This window comes from Cyanistes caeruleus, chromosome 1 (genome assembly GCF_971803275.1).
Source record: "Cyanistes caeruleus chromosome 1, bCyaCae1.hap1.1, whole genome shotgun sequence".
Taxonomy (NCBI): Eukaryota; Metazoa; Chordata; class Aves; order Passeriformes; family Paridae; genus Cyanistes; species Cyanistes caeruleus.
The window spans coordinates 137767284-137790522 of record NC_141701.1 but is presented as its reverse complement, the minus strand read 5'-3'; the positions used below and the strand labels follow the sequence as shown (position 1 = coordinate 137790522).

Genomic DNA, 23239 nt, shown 5'->3' with positions numbered 1-23239 from the left:
CCACCAGAAGCCTGAATCCACTTCAAGACACCCCTAAGCACCAGTCTACAAACAGATGAATAGCAAGGCCACTCTTGGCCTCTCCTGTTTAAAGCAGGACAGCTATGAAGAACACAAAGTCTCATGTTTTATTTTATCCTTTTTTTCTGCAATTAATTGTTATGAATCCTAGCTAATATGTCTGGAACACATTAGTTACTCAGAGAACAAGATGTGTTGATACTATGTTTTCTCCTTTGACTTAACACTTACAAATCCTTATAGCCAGCAAATATACCAAGTCCAAATAGCCAAGAAACACAATTAACACCAGAAAATCTAAGCCTCTGTGATTCACTCTGAGTAACTGCCAGGATAGATCATTTTTCTTTGTCCACCTAAACATAGCTCTTACATATAAAGGGTTGTGACTTCATCTAATGATGGTACAGCAAAGGCTTCCAGCCTCTGATCAGAAGAAAAATGCCAAACATTTGCATATATAGGAGCTTTTTTTTCAGTTCACAGGTCTTTCAGTTCCTTTCAGAGTTCCTCTGATCTGAACACATCTCTTATCTGGCACACTATGCTGTAAATGAGCATGCAATCATCAAATCTGTCCTTTTGAGCTCTGATGTACTTCAAGACAACCATTTCTTGGCTACTTTTTAAAAGAACTTAACCCAGTCAGGTTTTCTACGGCTTAAACATGCCACTCCCACCTCTGCAAGATCTCCATCTGGACAGGTCACTCTTCAGATGCACAGAGCAACAATCAGGAGCCCTGATGAAGGCTTGGTATGGATTCCTACACTCCAACCCTGCTGGCGCCAGCACTGAGCCCGCCTGGCTCTTCACCGCACGACTTGCAGCTGCTCAAAGCAGCAACACGTTTGTGTCTGTTTGCCCTTTACAGACATGTGTACTCACACATATCTACCTGCCTGATCCCTACTCCTGAAAATCCTTGGCAGGTGGCAAGGGTAGATTTACATGTTACTCCATAAAATATACCTCTGTCCGCAGATGTGGTCAGTTCAGTTCATCCTTATTGCTCCGAATAAGCCAAAAAGCCTTAATCCTTTCTAGAAATGCCAACAAGAGGGGAAAAAAACCAAAAAACCAAGTTGTCCACACATCAAATACAAACAATTTTTGAAAACAGATATTTTTTCTGTGTATTGACTGACTAATGGTTTGGGTAGAAAACCACTCTAGTCAGTTGAAGCACAATTCTAGATTATTGCTATGTAAGCAGAATTGACCACAAGAAAACTTCTAATGGTTTTTTTCATTTTTAGTACAGTTGGTTGAAAACGCAATGTTGATTTTTTGCTGAGCTAGTTTCCAATAATTCCACATATAAACTGACAGTGCATTTGACAATGCTGAAACTGCATCTGTCACAATTACATTTGCAGCATACTTTTATGTATCCGGGTACTGATAAACAGAGTATTTTAATATGTAGATCTCTATAACCAAAACATCTCCTGCGCTATTTTTTAAAGCTTAGTTTAAGGAATGGAAGTTAAAAAAAAGATGGGAAACTTCAACCTGAGAATTTGGTATTTAAATCTGTAATGCAGCCTTTAAAGACCTGAGTTCATTTTACACGTATGAAATGAAGTTACCCATTCTAAAACTCAACCTTCATCTGTAAATATGAGGTTTCCTTACTTGCCAAACCAACCATAGCTCATCAGAATGAAAGGATGGGAGCTGAGTTGTGTTTTCAAAGTGTACAACTGCATACAATTCACACAGCTTTTGCTGAGCACAACTCAGGGAGTTAGCGTACAGTTTTTGTTTGAAACAGGTTAGCAAAAACTAACTCTAGGGCATGAAGTAAGCTTTATTTACCTCAGCTTCAAGATGCTTAGAATTACCATTACTAAAGCCTCAAGTCAGTTTTTCAAATGAATTATATGCTCTGAATGTTTGACTACAATAAGAAATATCTCATTCAAGGTTAGCTTCACTCACTGCAAAAAATAGCTACTTCTCTTCACAATGAAGAGGTAAAAAAGTGAAATCCAGTGCTGCTGGAGCAATAACTGTGTTGGTTGTTCAGCTCCAGTTGTCGGTGTTAAAACATCTGGCAGTTTTAGTTTTTTGATTGGAACTGAAGGCAGGTAGGTGTTACAATGACTGACACCAAAGCCAAGTGAAACCAGGTCTCAACTCACAGGCCTAACTTGTGGCTACAGGGTTAGCCTTACCCAACCCTGAGCACCACTGGAATGCCAACAGCTGCCTGAAATGCTGCTTTCAGTAAGATTTCACCTTGCTTTCAGGGCCAGTTGCCACTTAATGGAAAATGACATTAAAATACTGTCCATTTTTCACTCTAATAGAAACAGTTGGGGCAATTATTTTCTAAGAATTAAAGAGTTACTCTAGCTGTCTGTGAGGCTTAACTGGGCTTCTTGTGAGAAAGGGCAAGATTGAAAGTCACATGTGAAGCACATATGACTTGCATATTCTCTAGATCATTTGGTACAACTGTTTTGAAATAGTAATCCTTCATCCTTCCAGGGAGAGCTGATGGGAGACAGTGCTACCTTTGTTTTATTTTCGGGAACAGACAGTAATTTTGTCTAAATCTAAGGCTAATATAACAGAGCAAGAATGAAATCCTGCACATCTTTGCTGACTGCCAAGAGTTTTACAGGTATAAGTCACAAGGAGCACATTTGGCAGCCATTAACTCCACAGAAATACTATTTACTTCTCACAGTACTTTGGCACACAGTCTCTGGACTAACACCTGAATGCAGTCCCCTTGTAACAGACACTGGTAACAGCATGGCATTTTTGGGTGTCAAACAGCTCAGTTCTCTCAGGAAATTGCACACTTCCTTCACAATAGTCTGATAGAGGCTCAAGTTGCTTTAGAAATGTATCTGGCCTTAAATGTTATGACACTTGATGTCCAAGATCCTTGTGATGATTTTTTTGTGTACATGGAGACATGCTTGGAAAGCCAAATAATTTTGATCTGGGTCTCTGAAAACTGACTTTACAGATTTTTTTTAAACTATGAAAACTGGCATCATTAAAGCAAAGAGAGACCATTCTGTCAACCAAATCCAAATGAATCATCAAAGAGTTAATGCATAATTGCTGTACCCTCTCTACTGAAAGACTCCCTTCAACATACCACCACGTGAATCGGTGACATCAGAAGCATTTTTATCACCAGTTACCCAATGCATTCTTATCTGCTTAAGGCAGACTCCAAGTAGGATGTGTTTTGCCCATTAAAAATCACGACCTTCCAATGTGTCTATTAACTCTAAAGTGTCTAGTTGGGAATATAGCAAAGGCAGGGAATTAATAAGGTGAGACCACTGTGCACACTAATTCCTTTCCAAGCTCACCACAACCAAATGGAGGCTTCTCCGTGCAGAAACAGAAGACAGAAGCTTTTGCATTCAGCAAGAAAAGCATACTGCAGACCCCAAGGCCTATGCAAAGTGAATAATCTCAGCCACCCTGTTAATGCACACTATTCCACAGCTTTTGCCTCCTGAAAATTACAGTGAAATTTCCATCCACAACAGCCAGCACATTGGGGAGCAAACATGAACTCAAACAATGGCAGTTTAAATAAGCTTGTGCAATTTTCTCCTCTGTTCATGATATTAAGGGTTTCACAGACACCTGATCTTGTCTTCTTCTTGCGTTCTAAGAAAGTAAAATGACAATATTGCATTTAAAAACCCTGAAAACCACAAACCACAAATTCCACACATTCTTAACCGCCTTTTGCATAAACAAATGTACTAAACTATATACAGCTTTCAAACCACTTCATCAACATAGAGACAAGAGAAACCTTGGCTCATACTGTGTTATGATGTGTAAGACAGACACTTTCCAAACAGAAAACTGGCAAGAGATTCCAATGACCTGTCTAAATGTCTTGGTCACAAATGGCTCACCTCCACCATCTCTGGGTCTACCTGGACTCGCTGTGAAGGAGCAATGCGCACTACCATTTTCATTTTCCTCTACTAGATAGTTCTGGGGAGTTCCATGTACAGTTATAGTGTAATCTTTCTTCTCTGCATAAAAAGTAAACATGGCATAGTTAAAGACAGATTAGAACTTCTTTATGTCCCCCCTACCTTTATTTCATATGAAGTATAAAATACAAAGAATTCAGCAAAGAAATGTCAAGCACACAGCTATAGTCCTGCTGAATAAAGCTCAGAGAAATCTGAAATCCTCCTTCCTACTGGAAATTTTTGCCAAAAATGTCATTTAGCAATGCAAGAAAAAACAACATGGGAGAGGCAGAATTGACTTTTAAATTAAGGTAGGGAAGAAAATTTACCTGTTCTAACAAGTTTAAACCTCTGCTGCACAAAGATAAGCTGATATTGCTACTTTTCATCAACCAAAATGTTTCCTGCATTCCACCCTCAGTACACTTAAGTCTGAAATTCAAGTTAAGAGCTTCTGCACACTCTGTGGTATCTAACTTCCATATCTGACAACTCTGTGGTCTGTTTTAAGACTTCAAGGCATTGACACCTTCTAGCAGGTTTACAGGAACACTCCAGGCATATTAAAATGGAGGAGCAATTTATAGCAACTTGCTTTTTAAAATACAATTAGCAAAGGAAAAGAAAATCAGATCATGTAAAAAAGGACGCTTACTAAAAATATTCATTTTATTGGAAGCAATGTGAAAGCATTTAAAAGTCAGTGTCAGACTGAAGCACACATCTGTTATACAATACAAAAATTAAGAAGATGTCTGAAGGAGTATATATATCCGGTAGTTTCTTCCCAACCCTCACTACTTCTGCAGGTAGAAGAATTCAATCTCCTATGAAATATGCAGATACAGTTGATTATTTAAATATATACCTAACAAAGTCAGTGGGAGAACGATTCACTATATGGGGGAGTTTATTCCAACACAACATTCCTATCACTAAATTCAAAAAGTGGTTTTAAAATAGTAAGGTTCCAGACATGTTCTATCTGGAGGCTAAAATAAAGGTTTATGTAATTCAGAATAAAAATTCTAGATCCATTTGACAGAGAAATACAGATTTATAATCCAAATAAAATGGAAAGCGGCTTTAAATTGCTAGTTCCAGAAAGGGAAATTGAGAAGCAGATTTTTATTTTTTTTTTTTGGCAAGGACATTATTTTTGTGTTTCTGGTGATTAAAGTACGGCACCTGGAATATCCTTGAAACAAGGAAATTCACCTTCCAACCCCCCTGTCCCTTATGCTCCCCCTTTTAAGCAGGCTGAAATAAATCCACTCGCATTTCAACCTGACAATGCTGCAAGATTTCTCAAACAAATGGCTGAAGGAACTGCAAACATTGCTGCAGGAGAAGAAGGTAAAACAATGCCAGTAACTTCTACCTCTTCTGCCTGCAGTGTCTTAGTGTTTAAAACTAAGAGAATGGAAAGTTGGAGGAAGTTTTCCTCAGAATGCTCCAAGTCTCAAAATAGAGCACAGTTATCTCGTGCAACAGTACTCACATGTATTTATAGAACTTTTTAAATACAAGAGAAAATTACCACTGAAAAGTTTTGTTATTATAGAAGTGTCCTTATAGCCATCTGTAGTACTGTGGCTAAGGTTAACATAATAAAACTGAAAAAGGAAAGAGAAGCACATCACACAAATCAACCACCAACAGGACTTTCCATTCATAGCAGAATGAACTCATCTTCTAAGCAAAACCACGAGAATAAAAACACAAAATGCCTTAAGGAAAGCTGAAGGACTGGCATGCACAGGCTGGAATAAACCCACTCGCATTTCAACCTGACAATGCTGCGAATATTCTTAAACAACTGGCTCGAGCAACTGCGTGCAAGCTCCCCGAGTGAGGTGCTACTTACTTCAGAATCCTGTAAAAAATCCACTTGTCTGCCTTTACACAAAGAGGACAGAAAGAAGGTACAGATGCAGCAAAAGGGGTCAAAGTCTTCTCAAAATAGTTACTGATAACGCCTGTAGCTCTCTTTGGCCAAGTACTTCATAATTCTTGTTTGAAACAAGTTCCTCACATCAGCTAAGATTCTTTTCCCTAGGACTTAACGCTCACCCACTTAGAAAACAGAAAAGTGACTTCACAAAAGTTACCAAATATCAACATGCATGGCTGGCAAGTACATGTGCAGTCAAGATGATTCAGATAAGTCAGATAAATTTAGAACAGCGCTTTCCTAAAAGCATGCGTTCACCAAATGCAGTAAATATGCAGGAGCTATATCCAAGTGCTGATTCCAAACATCAGAGCAAAAAATTTATTAGTGAAAATCTCCTTTTAAGAGTTCGCTGCCATCTGAAGTCCTCAACAGTGTTACTCCTTGATCTGCCTTTAGTATTTCCATCCATCACTGGATTTATCCACATAAAAAGCTATAGGCTCTCCAACCTCTGAGGACTAAGCCAAATGCAGTGTGGCAACTTCACATAGGACCAGCCTTTTATGGTTGGAACAGTAGAGCTTTGATACAGCTAATCTACCATAAATAGCTCTTGAAACTCAGAAGGATCAAATCAGCTGTTGCAACAGTCCCAGCCTGTAGCTGCTTCAAATCCAATTATACTGTCAACTCTGTCTTGCAGCTCTCCCTTTTATTCCCCCCTGTCCAAAACACTTTAAGTCCTCCTCCTGGCAGAGATTAGAAGCTGCTAAGGCAAACAGAAAAATCAAACCTATTAAATAGATTTTGAAAAAGATGCACAAGTATTCTTAGAATTATCTTAAGGAAGAAAAGTTTTATTCTCTTAAAAAAAGTTTAAGTATTTGATACCCATAAAAAAGAAGTTATCAGCCCTGACTTATAAAGCAAACACATAATTTGAAATAAGCAAACAGCTCCAAGAGCAGCAAGTGCATCTTTAAAAGGTGGGTGAAACCAAGCAGATAAACTTAATGGAACACTATCCATGTCCCAGATTAAGGCACAAGGCACTGAATTGCTTGCATATTTTTTCTATAACCTAAATAATAACCTAACTTGAGTAATACTAGAAACCCTGTTATAAATCCTTGAATTACAATGTTTCCTTTCAGGTAGTTAGAACCATTTTCCCACAAAGAAGTTGAGAACTATAATTTAAGAATACTCACAGAATTAATAGCTTCCAAAATATATGTTAACTAACTGTATAAGTTGGTATAACTGAAAATTATCACTATGACTACAAGAGCATAGTAATTACTGACAAACTACTGCAGTGACACTGTTCTGAGAAAAAAAAGCAGGTTTGGATCCAACAAAGCACAGGTGAGCAGTATTATCTTCATGGGTCACCTCACAGTGCAAGGAAACAGTGCACAATCCAAGCATGTAAGTATATTTTTTTCCAAACATATATTATTAACATCCCATCAGTCTTTCCAAAACATCACATCCCAAAACATCAATTACTCCAGTGCAGTACAGGAACTCTGGTACTTTAAAGGGGAAGACGTGTCTTGTGGGCAAAGTCTGTATCTCTACCTCCCACAAGCACGTAAATTCTGAACATTGCCAGGGCATCCTCCTAAAATACTGGGCAGGACATCTAAATCTAGGCATCCACCCTTCTTATTCAAGCAAGGGTAGAAAAGGATTGCCAGTTCCTGGTATGCAAATTGCTTTAAGGGCCTCTAGAAGCTGTTCTAAAGGAAGGGCCAAAATATAAAAATCATCAGCTTCCACTTAATGGAAAACTGTCAGCCATACACCATCTTATTCGTCTTCGTGCTTGTGTTAAATTTCATCGTCTCAGTTAAAGAGCCTGGGTTTTAAAAGACTTGCAAAGCATGTAACATACCTGGAACACAGAAAAAGTCACTAGTTGCCGACAAAGACAATAACAAAACAACTTCAATTAAGTGTGGGTGGGTGAAATCCACTGGTTTGTTATCAAAATTGTGCACAAAGAACCCAGCTGGATCACCTTCTAGCAGTCTCAGTAAAGTCACAGAGCTGTACAAAGGCACAGACAGTTTTCTCTTTAGGAACTAGCAAATGCCCAACTGAATGAATTCAGATACATGAGGGACAGTGAGCTTTTCATTAGCATGGAGTAAACTCAGCATGTGACAAGCAGATAAAACAGACCATCAAGATCTGCCTGAGTAGAGTTTATCACTTTGAATAGAGCTTGTAGAACATGTCACATTATGCTTCTGCATTGTGGTGAAAAAAAAGTAGCTGAACCAACTGCTCTGACAAAAGTTCAACTGAGCTCTTAAAAATGCAGAAGGCATGCTTGCAGCTGGTATAGTGAAAGAGCAGCCGAGAGCATTCTGCCACAGAACAACCACTGCTGCTTTATGCCCTATCCATATACATTAAAATCCAAAGTCTTTTATTACTGTGGAATTTGAAAGATGCAAGTTATGACATGGAAACACACCCCCTCTCTAGAAGCAAGACAGGGATTGCTTGTTTCTTAAATAGTAACCACTCCACATTCATTCTCCGTAACACAGAAGAAACTATGTTGAAGATTTCATGTTTTACTTAATTTAAAAAAAAAATTAAAATGCTGCATGTGCTTTTTCATAGAACATAAGCTTCCTTGACTACAAGCACATAAAACAGAGCTGCCTACCACAGAAATACAGCAGTTTCTTCCTCTTCCTCCCCAATACAAAATTTCTGTAAACACAGAGTGGAGGAAGCCACAGACAATACATTAGTTAACCACTATCCCTTTACAACAAGCCTAACATCTAGAATGTATCTTCCAGACACTATCAGCTCTATCATCAAAGAGAATGAGACATCATGCACTTCTCAGGCCACAGGTTCTGTCCCAGTGAAGACAGAAGTACAAATTATCAGACCTGCTTTTGATTCTGAGGTCTTGCTTTGCAGGACAGTATATGTGCTTCAATGAGTAACAGTCAAGGAGTAACACCAGGGTAACACACAGTGAAGTGTGCAAAGCATGCAAAGTCTGGATTAACCATTCTCTTGTTTAACAATTCAGCTTCCCAATTTACAGATAGCTTCTTTTCATCTGGGGGGTGGGAGGGGGGAAAAGGCTTCCCAGAAAAAAAAAAAAACCCAGACAAATTTAATAAAAAGCGACTTACCAGCATCCATTGTTAGAATCATGACCCCACTTCTGTGTCCCAGGAAGCAGGAAGCCTTACCCATCCAGTGTATGCGAATGACTCAGAAGGACAGCATGGCTTTGTTTCAGCTTATATCTTCTGGCTCGTTCACCCCTCCTCCCTTTCGTGGGATAAAAGTGTTGCCTGTGCCTGGCCATCCCCATTGGCTCAGCTAGGGGAACCTACTCATTTAGTACATTCATGTTTCTGTGAGAGCCTAAAATGACTCACAGAGGATTTTTTATTTATCTTAAAAAAGCCAAACACCAACAGTTAAAAAAAAAACCCAAACCCAACACAAACACTTTCTGTTTTTCTGGGAGAAGAAATCATTCATTCTTTCACTATCAGACAAACTACAGTGATGTTATTGCCACGGGGTTGAACAATTCCCTGTGCTCTGAAGCAGGGAGAAGGTTGCAAGTCAGGGAGGGCAGTCCCAGTCTTCAGCAATCCCCAGTTCAGCTGCATTGTCTGTCCATGGGAATAAAGCCACATGTTTTGTGTCAAAGCCTACACCCCCAACCCATCTTATCTTCAATGCAAACTGTATATAATCCCAAAATTAAGCATCTCCTGCTTTGCCAGGGAGGATTTGCCCTTCCACTTTATTTTTAAGTAGGCAGAACAGTAAAAGATTATTGTCTTACTGAAAACACATGCCCAGACTCTACAGATTCAACTCTGCAGTGAGGAAAATTAAGTAGTATTTTCTTAATCTCCAGGATTCTCTAGGTGTAATAATGGTACAATCTAGCCTCTGTCTGAAGAAAGCTGAAGAAAAGTTGTTACAATGTATTTGTGAGCCTCCTCTCTAGTGAGATAATAGTGTTAAAAAAAATAAAAATCTATCTGGTCAAGAGATACCACAACCCATTGTTAACTTTGATCAAACCACAGGAGAGCCTAAAAAGTGCATTGGGGTGAGCAGCTGGAGGGGGAAAGGAATTTGTTTCTTTCTATATTGCAAAATCCTTAAGAACTTACACTCAGACCCTGAGAGGGAGGTGCTGTGTGCTGGCACCATGAGCTGTCAGCAGACTTGGTATCTGTCCTTAGGGATTCAGAGAGCACAAAGAATGAAACACCGGTGTTCCTTGCCTCTGATAAGAACTACCTTTTCTAAATAAAGCGTGGACATATTAGGCTACTGTCTCACCACATTACTCACCACCAGATAACCTAAGATTCATAACTCTGCGATACAACCACAAGTGTATTTTGGAAGTGTTGCTTGTGGTTGTTGAAATAAACAGAGTACTCTCTCTCCTGCCTCCCTTCTGTTTTTAGAAAAGGTATCAGTTGCAAGTCACAAACACCAAGGTTTGCAGACGCTACTAATGAAATAAGAATGCACAATTCAAAAAAATTAGGAAAAGCAGTACAATTAAATCATTGCTTCTCAGATTTCTTGACCCTCTCTTGCTTTGCAGTGGCTTTATAGCGAAACATTTGAGTCACAACATTTGAGTTTGGGGGGAAACACATTCCTAAGGTTGAAAATTTCTGATGTTTTCTGTAGGCACTACAATAAAAGCTTTGGGAAGAGGCATGAGTAATCCAGAAACAAAAGTAAAATCTTTCAGTGAATGGAAATTAGGGACAAATGACCCAGGTGGACAAGCTGCTCCTCAAAAGCCATACTACAGAAAGAAGTGCAGTGTCAGAACTGAATGGACTGGTGGCTTCATCCAAAGTTCATAGTTCTCAAAAAGTCAGGACACTGTTTTGCCCATAATAAATAGCTAAGGACATTTGGCCACAGCCCAGGCCATGTGCAGAGATACATGTTACCTTTTGGGACTGACAACAGGCATAGATAGTTTCTTTCCTAGCAATAATTATTTGTCTGAAGAAAAATGCAGCAGTAAGGAAGATGCTTTTGCACTCTTTCTATTCTACCCTTATTCACCTGACATCTTCATTAAAAATTTCCAGTGGTCTAAATAAAATTCATGACAACAAAAATCAGTTTTGAGGATGCCTTCAAGTAATGCAATCCTAATGACTGAGAGGAACTGTATGGAGAAAAGGACATAACACTTGTCCTTACCAACAAGATAGAAGGGAAAGAGCTGGTAGACCTTTAAGTGCAACTGAAGACCTCAACTATCTGCACAAGACACCAGGCTAAAACCAACATTAACTCTCCCATCCTCAGTAAACTGAGCATGTGTAACACTGCCAGAGAATATCAGGCACAAGTCCTATGCCAAAAAAAGCACATTTTAAGAAAAACATTATCATATACTGTGTAAGAGCAAACCTCTTTCGACATAGCATTTCCTGTAAGCCTGGCTTTTGCAAAAAGTCCAGTGCCATTGTCCTGGAGCAGTAAAATGCAGAAGTTCAAGCAAACTGTTCTCAAAACAGCAAAAAAAAAAAAAAAATAACCCAAACTGCTGGGTCAGCAGTGGATTGTGAGGCACTGCATGCAGTATTTTTTAAAACAGTGCAAGCATTAATAATTCGCTTACAAAGTATTTGGAAAAGCAGCTGAATTGAAACCATAGTAAAGAGGAACAATACTGGTATCCTAGAAAATAAACAGGAAATATATCTATTTTTCTTCATCCTCAGAAGGGAGAAGATGAAGTTTCCAGTTAGGCTAGCAAGAACATTAACCTGAAGGGAACTGCTGCACAGACATAGGATTTACAAAAGCTGGGCATCCCCAATATTCCAGTTCTGTTCTAGATGGCAGAAATGAACCCATTCACTCTTTTTCAAGCTACATTAGCCAGCAAGAGTTGGCTGAAATTTATGTAATTAAAAATACACCAGTATTAGAAGGATCACTGTATGTTTCTTCACACATAAGCAAGACTGCTAAACTGTCCAGCAAGACAGCACATGAATTTGCACATGAAGCCTTGGCTTTGTTGACTTTGTGGAAGCTATGCAATCCAGACAGCACATGATAAATGGTATGCTGCTAGTAAAGTTAGCATACTATAAATTTAAACAAAATAAAATAATATCCATGAACTGTTTCAACTGTAATGTTATGAAAAGAGGGTATAAGTGACTCATCTGATTGTGTACATTTCTCAGAGTCTAGATGCAACTCCAGCAATGAAGCAGAAAGCTGGTCATGACCTCCAGAAATCAACAATTTTTTTCCCATCATTTTTCAGCCTGACCATCTGAAGTCCATATAATTGCTTAATGAATACATATTTTAAGGCAGCAACAGGTACACTAAATACTGCACAGTATTCCAAGATGCTATGGAAAAACATGAACACATTAATCTGAAGACTGTATCCAAATAGACTATGGCTTAGTTATCTGACAAGCTCCAGCTATGTCACATCAAGTGTGTAAATTGCACACTGTTAATAAACACCAGTACTGTAAATTCTCTGCTACAAAAAAATTCTTTTTTGTTGCTGATTTTTTAAAGATAGCTGAATACTCATTCACATGATCTCATCTTCTGAAGCTTACAAGGAATTCTCTGAAGGTTTGACTTGAGTCTTTGTTGAAAGAAGTCCATTTTACCCTTAAAAAACTAAATTCCCATGACTGTTCACATAATTTTCAATACCTGCATTAGTCCTGCAAGAACACTCAACCTCTGCTCACCTTCATTAAGTTATTCACTGCATAGAAAGTATGCAGCTAATAACTGATGTGATGTGAAAACCTGAATTGCCAAGATTCAGTTCATGCTTTCCATGTTTTTTCCCAAACCAGCTGGGGGGAGGGGCCACTTGAATTTGTCTTCTGGAGGGACCCCATTTGGAGGTTTTCTCCAAATTTGCCCTAGACCAGGACATGCTCCAAGCTCAAATCTTCAGGAATCAAGGTTAGGTTTTGCTTTTCTACTGCAAGGCCTTACAACTTTCCAGGCTTTCTAGTACATGTATGAGTAAGCACTGTTCCCAGTCTCTCATTTTCCTTCTTTTTAAGTAAGATGTTAAAGCCAGAAATAGATGATTTCATTCGAACTTCTACTCTTAACACAGTGTTCTACCAGACTTCAGAAGCTATGACAAATTGCAAGGAAAACAGCTCTCACCTAATTCTGGAGCAAAAACTGAAATGGTGTCTTTCATACCTCTGGGAGAAAACTTAGGCTACGTGTGGCAAGAGAACTAACGGGATGGCAGCTCCTGCCTGGCAGTATGACCAGAATTAGACATCAATTCTGTTTTAGGAAGGTTAAAAGATAGATCATCTATATATTAATTTTGCTGATTCAAAACCACTGAGACATTCCTGATCACATCCAAGAAATCACATCTCTCCAGTGACAAAAATTACACAATTCTCCAAGAGCAAGATTTTACAGAAAACACTTTACAGAAATTTTGCAAGCTCTGCCTTTGTGGGACCAACAGAACCTGCTATGCACTTGCACACACAAAAAGGTCCCTTTTGTTCTTGGTTTGTGTTCACATAGGGAAATGTGAACACAAACCAAGCTTTTCCATAGCTAAGAATTGAAAAAAACCCTGAATCATATCTAAACTGCAAATATTTAATCAAAATCTGCAACATGAAGACTGGGCAACATGAAAAAAAGTACAGATCTGTAATTAATTATAATATTACATTTGAAGGAATTGTACATGATCTAGAATGGTTGAAGCTACTCTGTTTTACAATATTTGAAAGAAGGAATAATAGAAAGTCTGGAACAGGAGGTCCATCTTAGCTGCCTGCTGCTGCACAGTTCTGAGAAGTTTCAGGAACTCTTATTCCTGCTCCCTTATTGAATAACATTTCTTCCCAAGGCAGCAGTAGCATCTCCTAGGTATTTAAATGTCAATCAGCTTTTCTGAAGGTCCTATGGGCTACTCTGGAACCTTAACTACTACATCACTGCATTTTATTAAAGTACATATGCACTAGAAGACACACACAGATTCTTCTTTAAATGTTTGATACAAACACCCCCAGAAAAAAAAAAAAAGAAAAAAAAGAAAAAAAGAAAAAAGATAAACAACAATCCATAGTTCTTGGTTCAGATCTGCACCGATTTTTCAGCAAAGGTTTACCTTAAATCCCAGCCATCCAGTCCCGACCCTCTAGGTACAACTGCATCACCTTGTCCAGGTGGCTCACAGGCCAAAGGCAGTCCTCCTTCTACAAGAAACAACACAAAAAAGCATGGGTAAGAACCACTGTGCATCCCAGGCTATGGCAACTGTTTCAAAACGAGCAGGCAGCTGCACAAAGGGGATGAACTGATTGACTGCAAGGGCAGAGGCAGCTTAGAGCATATTGCTACCTTGCTCATTCACATAGACAAGAACTGAACTTTCCCTTAGCCACCCCACAGGAAGTATTTATTATTATATCATAATATATATCAATATTATAATATTTATATATCAGTACATATATTGATCATATATATCAATATATATTTATATATAATATCTATCTATATATATAATTTTTATTTTATATATATATATCAGTCTGTCAATAAGGTCAGGCAGCACTGGAGATAATAACAAAACCCAAAACATCTATCAAAATACTAATACTCTCAAAATCCTTAATTTTAAACATCACTGGATGCAACTGAAAAAGCCAATTCTCAATCTAGAACCACAGCAATCAGCAGACAGACACAAGACTTCTCCTGGTGTAGAGCACTTGGTCTATTCAAGCAGCTCTGCAAACAACACTGCCACATGGCCTGATTCCTGATCCCCACACCTTGAAATACAACTGGTTTTGTTCTTTGGCAAATACAAAACACCTCTGGCTGTGCCTGTAAACATTATTTGCAGGGTGATTCAGCCCATGTGGATACTCATGTTGATTAAGTGTTCAAGTTAGATTGTTTCAAACAAGCTGAATTACCCCAGCACCACATTGTCCTTAAGGACACCAATCCCCGAACCTATAAAAACTTAAAATAACCAAATTCCTCTGGGCTTCTTACTCTATTCTGTACCATATGCACTTGCTTCTTTCCACAGAGAGTGAAGAGTTCTCCAAAGCAGACCAGAAGCAGTCTGTGCTATTGCACAGATTATTGTCTCCCTCCTCTTAGATCTGGTAAGTGAAATAACATTTTTATTCTTGCTCAGCTCAGGCTCAGCTCAACTGTGTATGTTTAGGTGCCAAACATACTGTTTGCACTTTCACAACTGCTTTATTCAATTTATTTTTTTTAATCTATTAGGAGGTACAAAATGAAGTCATGATTTCCTATGTGACTAGAGCAACAACTTTCAAGAGCAGTCAGGTCACTGCTCTGCTTCCTGCAGCTGCTGAACATGTCAGACTCTAATAACAGCATGTAGAGAAGAGGTCAAAACAAAAATAATTCACTGAAAAGACAGGTAAGACAGAAATTTTGCCTGAGTTGGGAAAAATTCTGATTTTGGAAGACAAGCAGATGCCCAGAGTACCTCAGAATGCATAGGGACAGGTAAGGCAGCAAATCACTCTTCTCCCTAATGCTATATAATTGTTCACAACAATCAAACTAAGAGAATTTTTAAGATCTACCCACATCTATCTCAGTATTTCAGCTTAGAATCTAGCTTAGAACTCCAAGAACATGGTAAACCAAATGCTATTGTTTTCACATTTCCAACTTCCATTCCCCTCAAATGAGCACTCCTGCACTTCAGAAGGGTAAATGAGTGGGCACTCCAGTGTGGTAGGAAAGGTGAAGAAAAATGATGGCCAACAATCAATAGTTGGAAGAAAGATAAATTAGTTTTTCCACCATCACATAATTCTTGGTTCCAAATTCCTTCTTCCTACTTAACCATAGGGTTGCCTGATTACTTCTGCTGATCCTACTTTCTTCCTCTTTAAGTACCAGTATTTTTAGAAAAACAGAAAAGAAAGGATTTGAAATCCAGCTATCATTTTGGTCAACTACTTCAGAGACTTCCTGGAAGAAACTTGAAGTGGGAAGAGGGGACATTTATAATGCACAGAATGCATTAAACCTGGTGCACATTGCCACTGTCCCACTAATACATTTTATTAATTCTCCCCTTTTTTGGCAAATGCTTCATTGGTGTATTGGAACAAGAGAGAGAAGACCAGGGTGCTGCAGTTTTGAAGGCCTGCAGCTTTGAAGCCTTCCAAAGTCTACCCTTTTGAAGGAACTTTCAATAACTGGTGTGAGTTGAAATATCTTGACAGAGTTATTTGGGATATTTATTTATTTATTTATTTTCCTATGTCATTATATTCTGCAGATCTGTGATAGTGTCAGGAGTCTTAGGAGAAGTTTTGGCAGGAACACATGACAAGACAAATGTAAGACCTAACAAATACAGAGCATCTACCAGGAAACATTAGAAATTGAAATCAAAATGTGAGGGCTGGAAATTGAATTCTGATCTTTCCTAGACTGACCTTGGCTGCAAGTTTTTGCACTCTCTCTGCAGTTCATCTGAGAAATGCCTGGCAAGCCACTTGAACTGTATGGCTAATAACCCCTGCATTTTGAGAGTTTAGAACAAGAGCAGGAAAATAAGCTCCAAATACTAATTTTGCCTTTTTGATGGACTCTTTATTACACAACAGACAGACGCCAGAATTAGTCAGTACATCATGAAGGAAAGACAGACATGAAAATATCATTTGGATACTTCATATTGTGAACTAGAAAGAGGGACTAGAGGGTAATCAGCCATGAAGATCCATAATTTTTGATCCAAGAGAATAATAATATTTGTTCCTCTAGACAAATATTCTTCTGGAGCACAGAGCATCAACACTTGGACTGATTTAACACTCAACAGCTGAACCAAGAAAGACTGTCACTACATGCAAGAGACATAAAGCTGCCCTGCAAGAATCTGCAGTGATCCATCAGGTTGCTCACTAGGCTGGCTATAGACCACCTACACCACCTTCTTTTCTTCAAGATAAGCCTCCTAGTTCCTGAGCTCTTACATGCAGATTTTGATGAGTTCCACTGAAACAAATTAAGGTTACATGCCTCCAAATCAGAAAAGGATAGGAAAAGGAAAGCAGTTTTTAAGATGTTTTATTTGTTGCTTGATGTCTTATATCACATCAGTTTTGCAAAGGCATCACCTTTTCAGGCTCTTGTCCAACCAAATGAAGCCTAACACCACAGAGATGTTTTGATAGAGCCCCATTCTGCAAAGCCTTGGTACATTTTCATTTCTTACAGAAAAAAAAAAAAAAATGCAGCTTGAAAAAACTTGGGAAAGAGATAGAAGAGGGCAATATCTTTCCTGTGAAGCCAGGAATCCTCACAGGGAGTTCAATTAAATCAGAGTCTAGCAGCTCCTTCACACTATCTCAGCTGAGGTGTTATCATTCTTAATGCTCCAGAGGCATTAACACAGCATACTGGGCAGCAGCCAGGTGCAAAGGAGATTTTCAGACTGCTGATTTTCCTTTTACTATGTCTCCTCCTACTTCTACCTCACCAAAAAGAAAGGCCACAAAGATGTTTATCAGTCCAAGTCTCTTGAACACTCAGAGTATCACTTAAGAACAGCTTTATGCCCACGTTTACCCTCTACATTGGTGCAAGCCTGTAAACTCTTAACATCCCATGTTCTCTTATTTTTCTGAGGCATTTCAGAAGAACTCTACACAAGATTAACAGGATACAGGCACTTTTGTTTGTAGTCAGTTCTCAAAGAAAACATTCAAACCCACCCTACTGGGGTATTTCCACCATCTTACTTAAATGGTATTTGTGTGTATCCTGCCCCAGTCAGCAGGACTCTGCTTCAGCGCATTTCCTCCCTTCTCACATCTCCCAACACCGCTGCACCTCGCCCATCAGCTCCAGTGCCCCTGCCCAGTGATGTCTGCAGGAACAAACTGCTTTTGCACATTCCAGATGTTTAAAGAAATTACTGGAGAACCGAAGAGGACCTGCTGAGGAAAGAATCTCTGCAAGTGTCGTGGCAGAATCATACTCGGCTGTGCTTCCCTCACCACCCAAAAGGGAAGCCGCCCACCTGGAAGTTACCAGCTCAGTTCTCAGGAAGCTGACTCCTACTCTAAAAATAATAGATGCATCTGCAATTCTCCCACCATGCCCTTAAGAGGTACAGTGCACACACTAAGGATGACTCCTGGAAATACCCTGGCATATAGAAACATGAACCAAAAAGTCATGGCATTGCAATGAAAGATGAATGTTTGATGTGCACGCTGGAACAAGTGACTCTGCACATTCATGCTTACCACATCAAAGTGCTCATACTGATATTTGCCTTATATTTGTTAGGCAAGGAGAATTAAAAGAAGAAAGCTCAGAAAAGTCCTTTAGCCAAGCAAGTCACAAGACACTTAAATGTTAAGTTTTTTCCATAGTAACAGGCTACAGTTTCTCTTAGAATCTGGTTTCAAAGTTGATGAAACAGGATTCTGCAAGAAACTCTATACCACAGCACAGAAGCTCCCATCATACACTGACCTCTAGTGTAATAAAGACTCAAAACATCAGAAGTCTCTTCAAAGACTTAGAAAAATTATCAGTTTTTTCCCCAGAACTCTGGAGAATATTTTCATGCAATAAAACAGACTCAAGTCAGAAGGGCCTCCCAGGATTACTCTCAATTGTTTAAGAAAACTGGAGCATGGGTGAAAGAACTTAAATTGTTCTACGGATGTGAAGCTCCTGCTGTGTTTAGAAAAAGTAATTTACATCAAAGCTGCATTTAATTTCTTTGAACCCAGCTGAATTTAACACCTATGCATTCTGAATGTACAGATTTGTTTCTTAACTACAGTTTTACAAAGCTATATTAAAAAAAAAGAAAACAAACATCTCAAGTAGAAACAGTCAGGTTGGGCAAGTCCTGTATCAGACAAATCACAGTTAAATCACCCCAGATTCTGCACCAGACTCTCAAAGTGCCTGTGGACACAGCAGCTGACTCAGATGTACTTCCTGCAGCCAGCACCGAAGACACGAAGTTTGCTGGAAATGCAATATAGAAATCTGCAAGAGTCCTCAGTCCCTGAAGACACAGGGCTCCCAGGCAGACTGAGGTGAGAGAGGGCCTGCTTGGTTTGGATTAGCAGCTTTTGAAGAGGGTAAAAACACAACCAACCAACACTAAACAAAAAAAAACCCACAAAAAATTAAGTTCAAAAACTGTTCCAAACAAAAATGGTTTCCCCACAACTTTTAACATTAAAGAATCTGCATTTTTTTTATGGGCTAACTAGAGTTTTATGACAAGAATTACTTAATTAGAGCATAGCCAATTCTAAGAGAACAGAACAATTTAAATGGATGCCCGAATTATTTAAGCATGTATGCCACTCGTATGCCACTTCTGTCCACTCCCTACATACTGCCCCTGGACAACAAATCCCAGAGATGTTTCCTTTACTTCAGACCATTTCTCACACCTCCTTTAGAAGCAAGGAATCATTCAGAAGCTGTGTCCAAGTGAAGTGATATTTTCAATGTGAGCAAGCTTTCCCACGTCTGGTATATGTGGCTATGTTGGAACAAGAGCTTTTACATGCACTCTGGAGTAGCAGCTCTAATAAATTATCTTTTGAACAAGATTATAAAAGTCTCAAATATTAAATTCATAGAGTTAAGTACAGTATGAAAGCAGCCATCATAATGGATGCAGGAAATATTTAGAAGTCATCTCAGAAGTAAATGTTTGAAACTAAGTTCAGATGAACTAGAGGAGGTCCTTTAAAGTCCTTTACATTTGCAGTCCCAGAACTGACTGAGAAGATAAACTTGGCAATGAGGACCAAATTTTAAATATTGGTTTCTAGCTGTGAGTATCAGAATTCAATAAACCCTTATCTGTAATGACAGTATCTAAAATATAGCTTTAAATGACTTAAAAACTCCACTTCTCAAACCTACACAATTTCAGACCACTACTGAAATACATGCAAGTCACTAGGAAGACAACTACTAATATCTGCCACTTGCCTTCTGCACAGCAGTGGGGTTTTCACCAGACCAACACTCAAGTTCCACCTCAGCATGGGTTGTGACCTGGATCCTGACTTGGATTTTTGAATACACTGTATGTGTCCTGAAGTCTCAAACTGGCAGCCTCTCTGTCAGACCAAGGTGACAGCACCAAGTGTGCAGCCTTTAATGAAGTACAGCACCCTTCATGCAATTTGGTAATCACTCTAGGAGAACAAGGACTTCCAGCTTCTGGCCCAGAATGTTCCAGGTCAAATCTTACCCCTAAAAATTGCTTTTGTTTTCTTTTCTCTATCACACTTATTTTATATGCAAGAACTCTCACTGCAGCTATAGCATGACAGTAGCTATAGAGTATATAGTAGAGACAAACAGTAGCACTTAAGATTTACAAGGATATTGGTGACCATGTTAGATCACTTCAGGCAGAGTTATGAGTAAGATTCATGTTTTAATAGGAGAGCTCCTGCTTTCAGCCACTCGGCCACACTTTGTTTACAAAAAAAGGAAGCCAACTCAGGCACCTACTTACCTCATATGCAACCCAAACATCACTCAAACAAGAAAGTACATTGAGAAATCTCTTTGCTTTATTAGAAACCCCTTTAGCCTTATACTCAACTCTAATTTCTACCCAGAAAAGAGTTTACCACCAACTAGGAAAGCACAATACGATTCCCCAGCTCCAAGGGAGGAAGAGCTGAGGCACAGAGCACACCAGACCCCTGAATTAGTGACAGGAGAACTGTGTGAGTGAGCTCCAGCAGCTTGCACAACAGATCCTTCCCATTGTATTTGACAGAATGTGTCCTTCCAACTATTTTCTTTTTAAATTCTTGTATTTAATTCAATACATGTGGTGAGGGGAATGACTTTTAGAACAGTGATGTGCACCAGTGCACAGATGTTCCACATTTGTCATGTCACATGAACCTTGTGGCTAACACCCAACCTTTAAAAGTCTAAAAGGCCTCCTACATAAAGCTCCACATGATATATTTGTTCCTAGAAGAACACCAGACAATATATTAGATTGCTGGAGACAGGTTTCTCCAATATCATTCTTATTTAAAAAAAAAACAAAATAAAAAAAAAAAGACAAAAAAAAACAATTAAAAAAACCAAACCAAAAAAAAACCCCACCTGCAACAAGCTTTCTTTGATTTCAAGAAGTTAAAAAAACCTCAAACAAACCTCAGACAAACAGAACAAAAAAACATAACCGGGCACAGAAATTTAGTCAAGTGGTAGGTTAGACAAGATTTGTCAGAGCTAGGAGAAAGCCCTTCAGATTGAATTAACTGTAATGTATTGTTTAAAGAAAATGCACATGTTACATGCAATCACATCCAGAATATTTTTGTCTAGCCCTTTTCCTAAAGAAACTTCAAAAATACAGAAGCGACACAGTTTATAACCAGCACAGAGCTCCAAAATCTTCACTCAAAAAAGTTTCTTAGTTTCTTTCCTCCCAAATGAATTCAAACAGAAAAATAGACCATAGAAATTGATGCCAGAATACATGACCTAGGCCCTCATACCCTAACTTTCAGCACAGCTTTCACAATGTTTATAATTTAAAAGGCTGTCCATCCAGAAACTTGTGTGCATCCAGCAATTTGTGTGCCCAGGATTGGTGAAATGCTCCATTCTAAGTTCTGTATTAGGTCCCTGATAAACTATCAGCTACAGATTGTGAGACATCACACAACTGTGACCAACTGAATATTTTACCAAGTTGCAGTATAACACCATGCAATGATTTGTTTCAGGCACTAACTCCTGAGCTATCTTTATGAAAGGGCAGTGGTCTTTATACAGAAATGTGCTGTAGTTGACAGATCACTACCTCTGCAAAAATCACATTTCTAAGGAAAGTTAGCTCAAGTTAAACATGAATTCCTCATGGAATGGACCCAGCTTACACCTGAAGATCTACAGTTATGACCAGTTCAGTATGTTTGGATTTCGGTATACACTAGAAAGCATCTATTAATAGAAAGCACACACTAGAAAGCAACTATTAATTCATACATCAGTATTTGCAAACAAACAATAAATTCAAGTAGAATAAATCTAAAGCAACTTCCTATCAGTTACTGCATTTGACAGACCTGTGGTCAGCACCCTGCATAACACAAGAGAGGTTTCAATTTCTCGCTGGCAGAAGCCTGTGTGACCTTGGCGAAGTCACCGGGGTTGGTCTGTGGCTCCATGGCAATCTCAGCCAGCTGCTGGCTGCCAGATTCCCACTCCTCTCCCTTCCCTGCTCCACTACATGTTTGACCCTGCACTGACTCATTTCAGACCAGCAACCATAAAAATAATTCAATTGCTCTCGTACATATTGAGCGCAGATGACTCAGTGCGGGGTCAGGAGAGCAGAGCGGGCCAAAGGGGAAAGCTGGTACGTGTGGGTGAGAACATGGTAGCCAGCCCCCAAAACCCAGCTCCCACTCTATCATTCCAGATAAAGGGAACTCTTCAATTTCACAGGAGTCTGGTGAACATAAATAACAGAAGGTCAAAAAAGCACGGAGATTCATTTTAACTCACCGAAGCAATTTTTTTTAGATTATTTGTCTAAGGAAGGGAATTTTTTTCTACAGAACACCCATTTTGGTGTAAGTCTTTGGCTTCCATCACTCGAATTTCTAAGCTCTATAGGGATTTGAGTCAGAGACTTGGTGAAGTAAAATAAAGCTTACAAAGGGATCCATGCTCATGCGGAGACTCCAGGACAGGTCTGTTTTGCAGGAAGCTCCAGTACAAGGGATGCAAAAGGGAAAAGGCTCAGAATGGGACTTCCCACACAACCATTTGCTGCTGTTTCTTTCTGTGATTCCTTCTGTATCTGGGTGTGGAGCATTACACACATTTATCTGGACAAGTACAAATTCCTGTATCAGAAGTACGCATAGTGCTTTAGCTCAACTGGAAAAAGACCTAGCACAAAGAAAAAGGGTAAGACAGCCTTGAGGATGTTCCCTTGAAAAGGTGTCCCCAAAAGAGGGAGTTTGTTTCTTCTTTTTCAAAAATGGAGGAGACACAATCCATTCTTAAAGCACCCCAAAAGGAAACTACAGTTTCCTATGATCTCCAGAGTGCTGGCTGTATCTCTATGGCTGTTTGGGGCTGGCTGTCTCAAAGACCAGGCAGGACAAGCCATTAGGATGAAGCCCATAAACTCCATGGCTGAACACCTCAGCTACCTCTACCCTCCAATACCCATGTTCTGGGGAGCATTTTGTTCTATTGCAAC

General features: G+C 39.1%; 1 protein-coding gene across 50 annotated transcripts in view; it reads right to left on the bottom strand.

Annotated features, from left to right (window-relative positions):
* Positions 1 to 23239, bottom strand: part of SVIL (supervillin) — a 134464-nt gene that overhangs the window by 91907 nt on the left and 19318 nt on the right. For 19 of the 50 annotated variants that reach the window (XM_086862445.1, XM_086862508.1, XM_086862303.1 and 16 more), the window contains exon 2: positions 14090 to 14177. Coding sequence is in view for 24 of the 50 variants with exons in the window: in XM_086862543.1 (XP_086718669.1) it covers positions 9063 to 9126 (64 nt within the window). In the remaining 26 variants the exon portion in view is untranslated. Of the gene's footprint in view, positions 1 to 5859; positions 6426 to 9062; positions 9304 to 14089; positions 14178 to 23239 lie in introns of those variants that run through there. The other 31 variants (XM_023920085.2, XM_023920101.2, XM_086862238.1 and 28 more) reach the window with 4 other exon arrangements.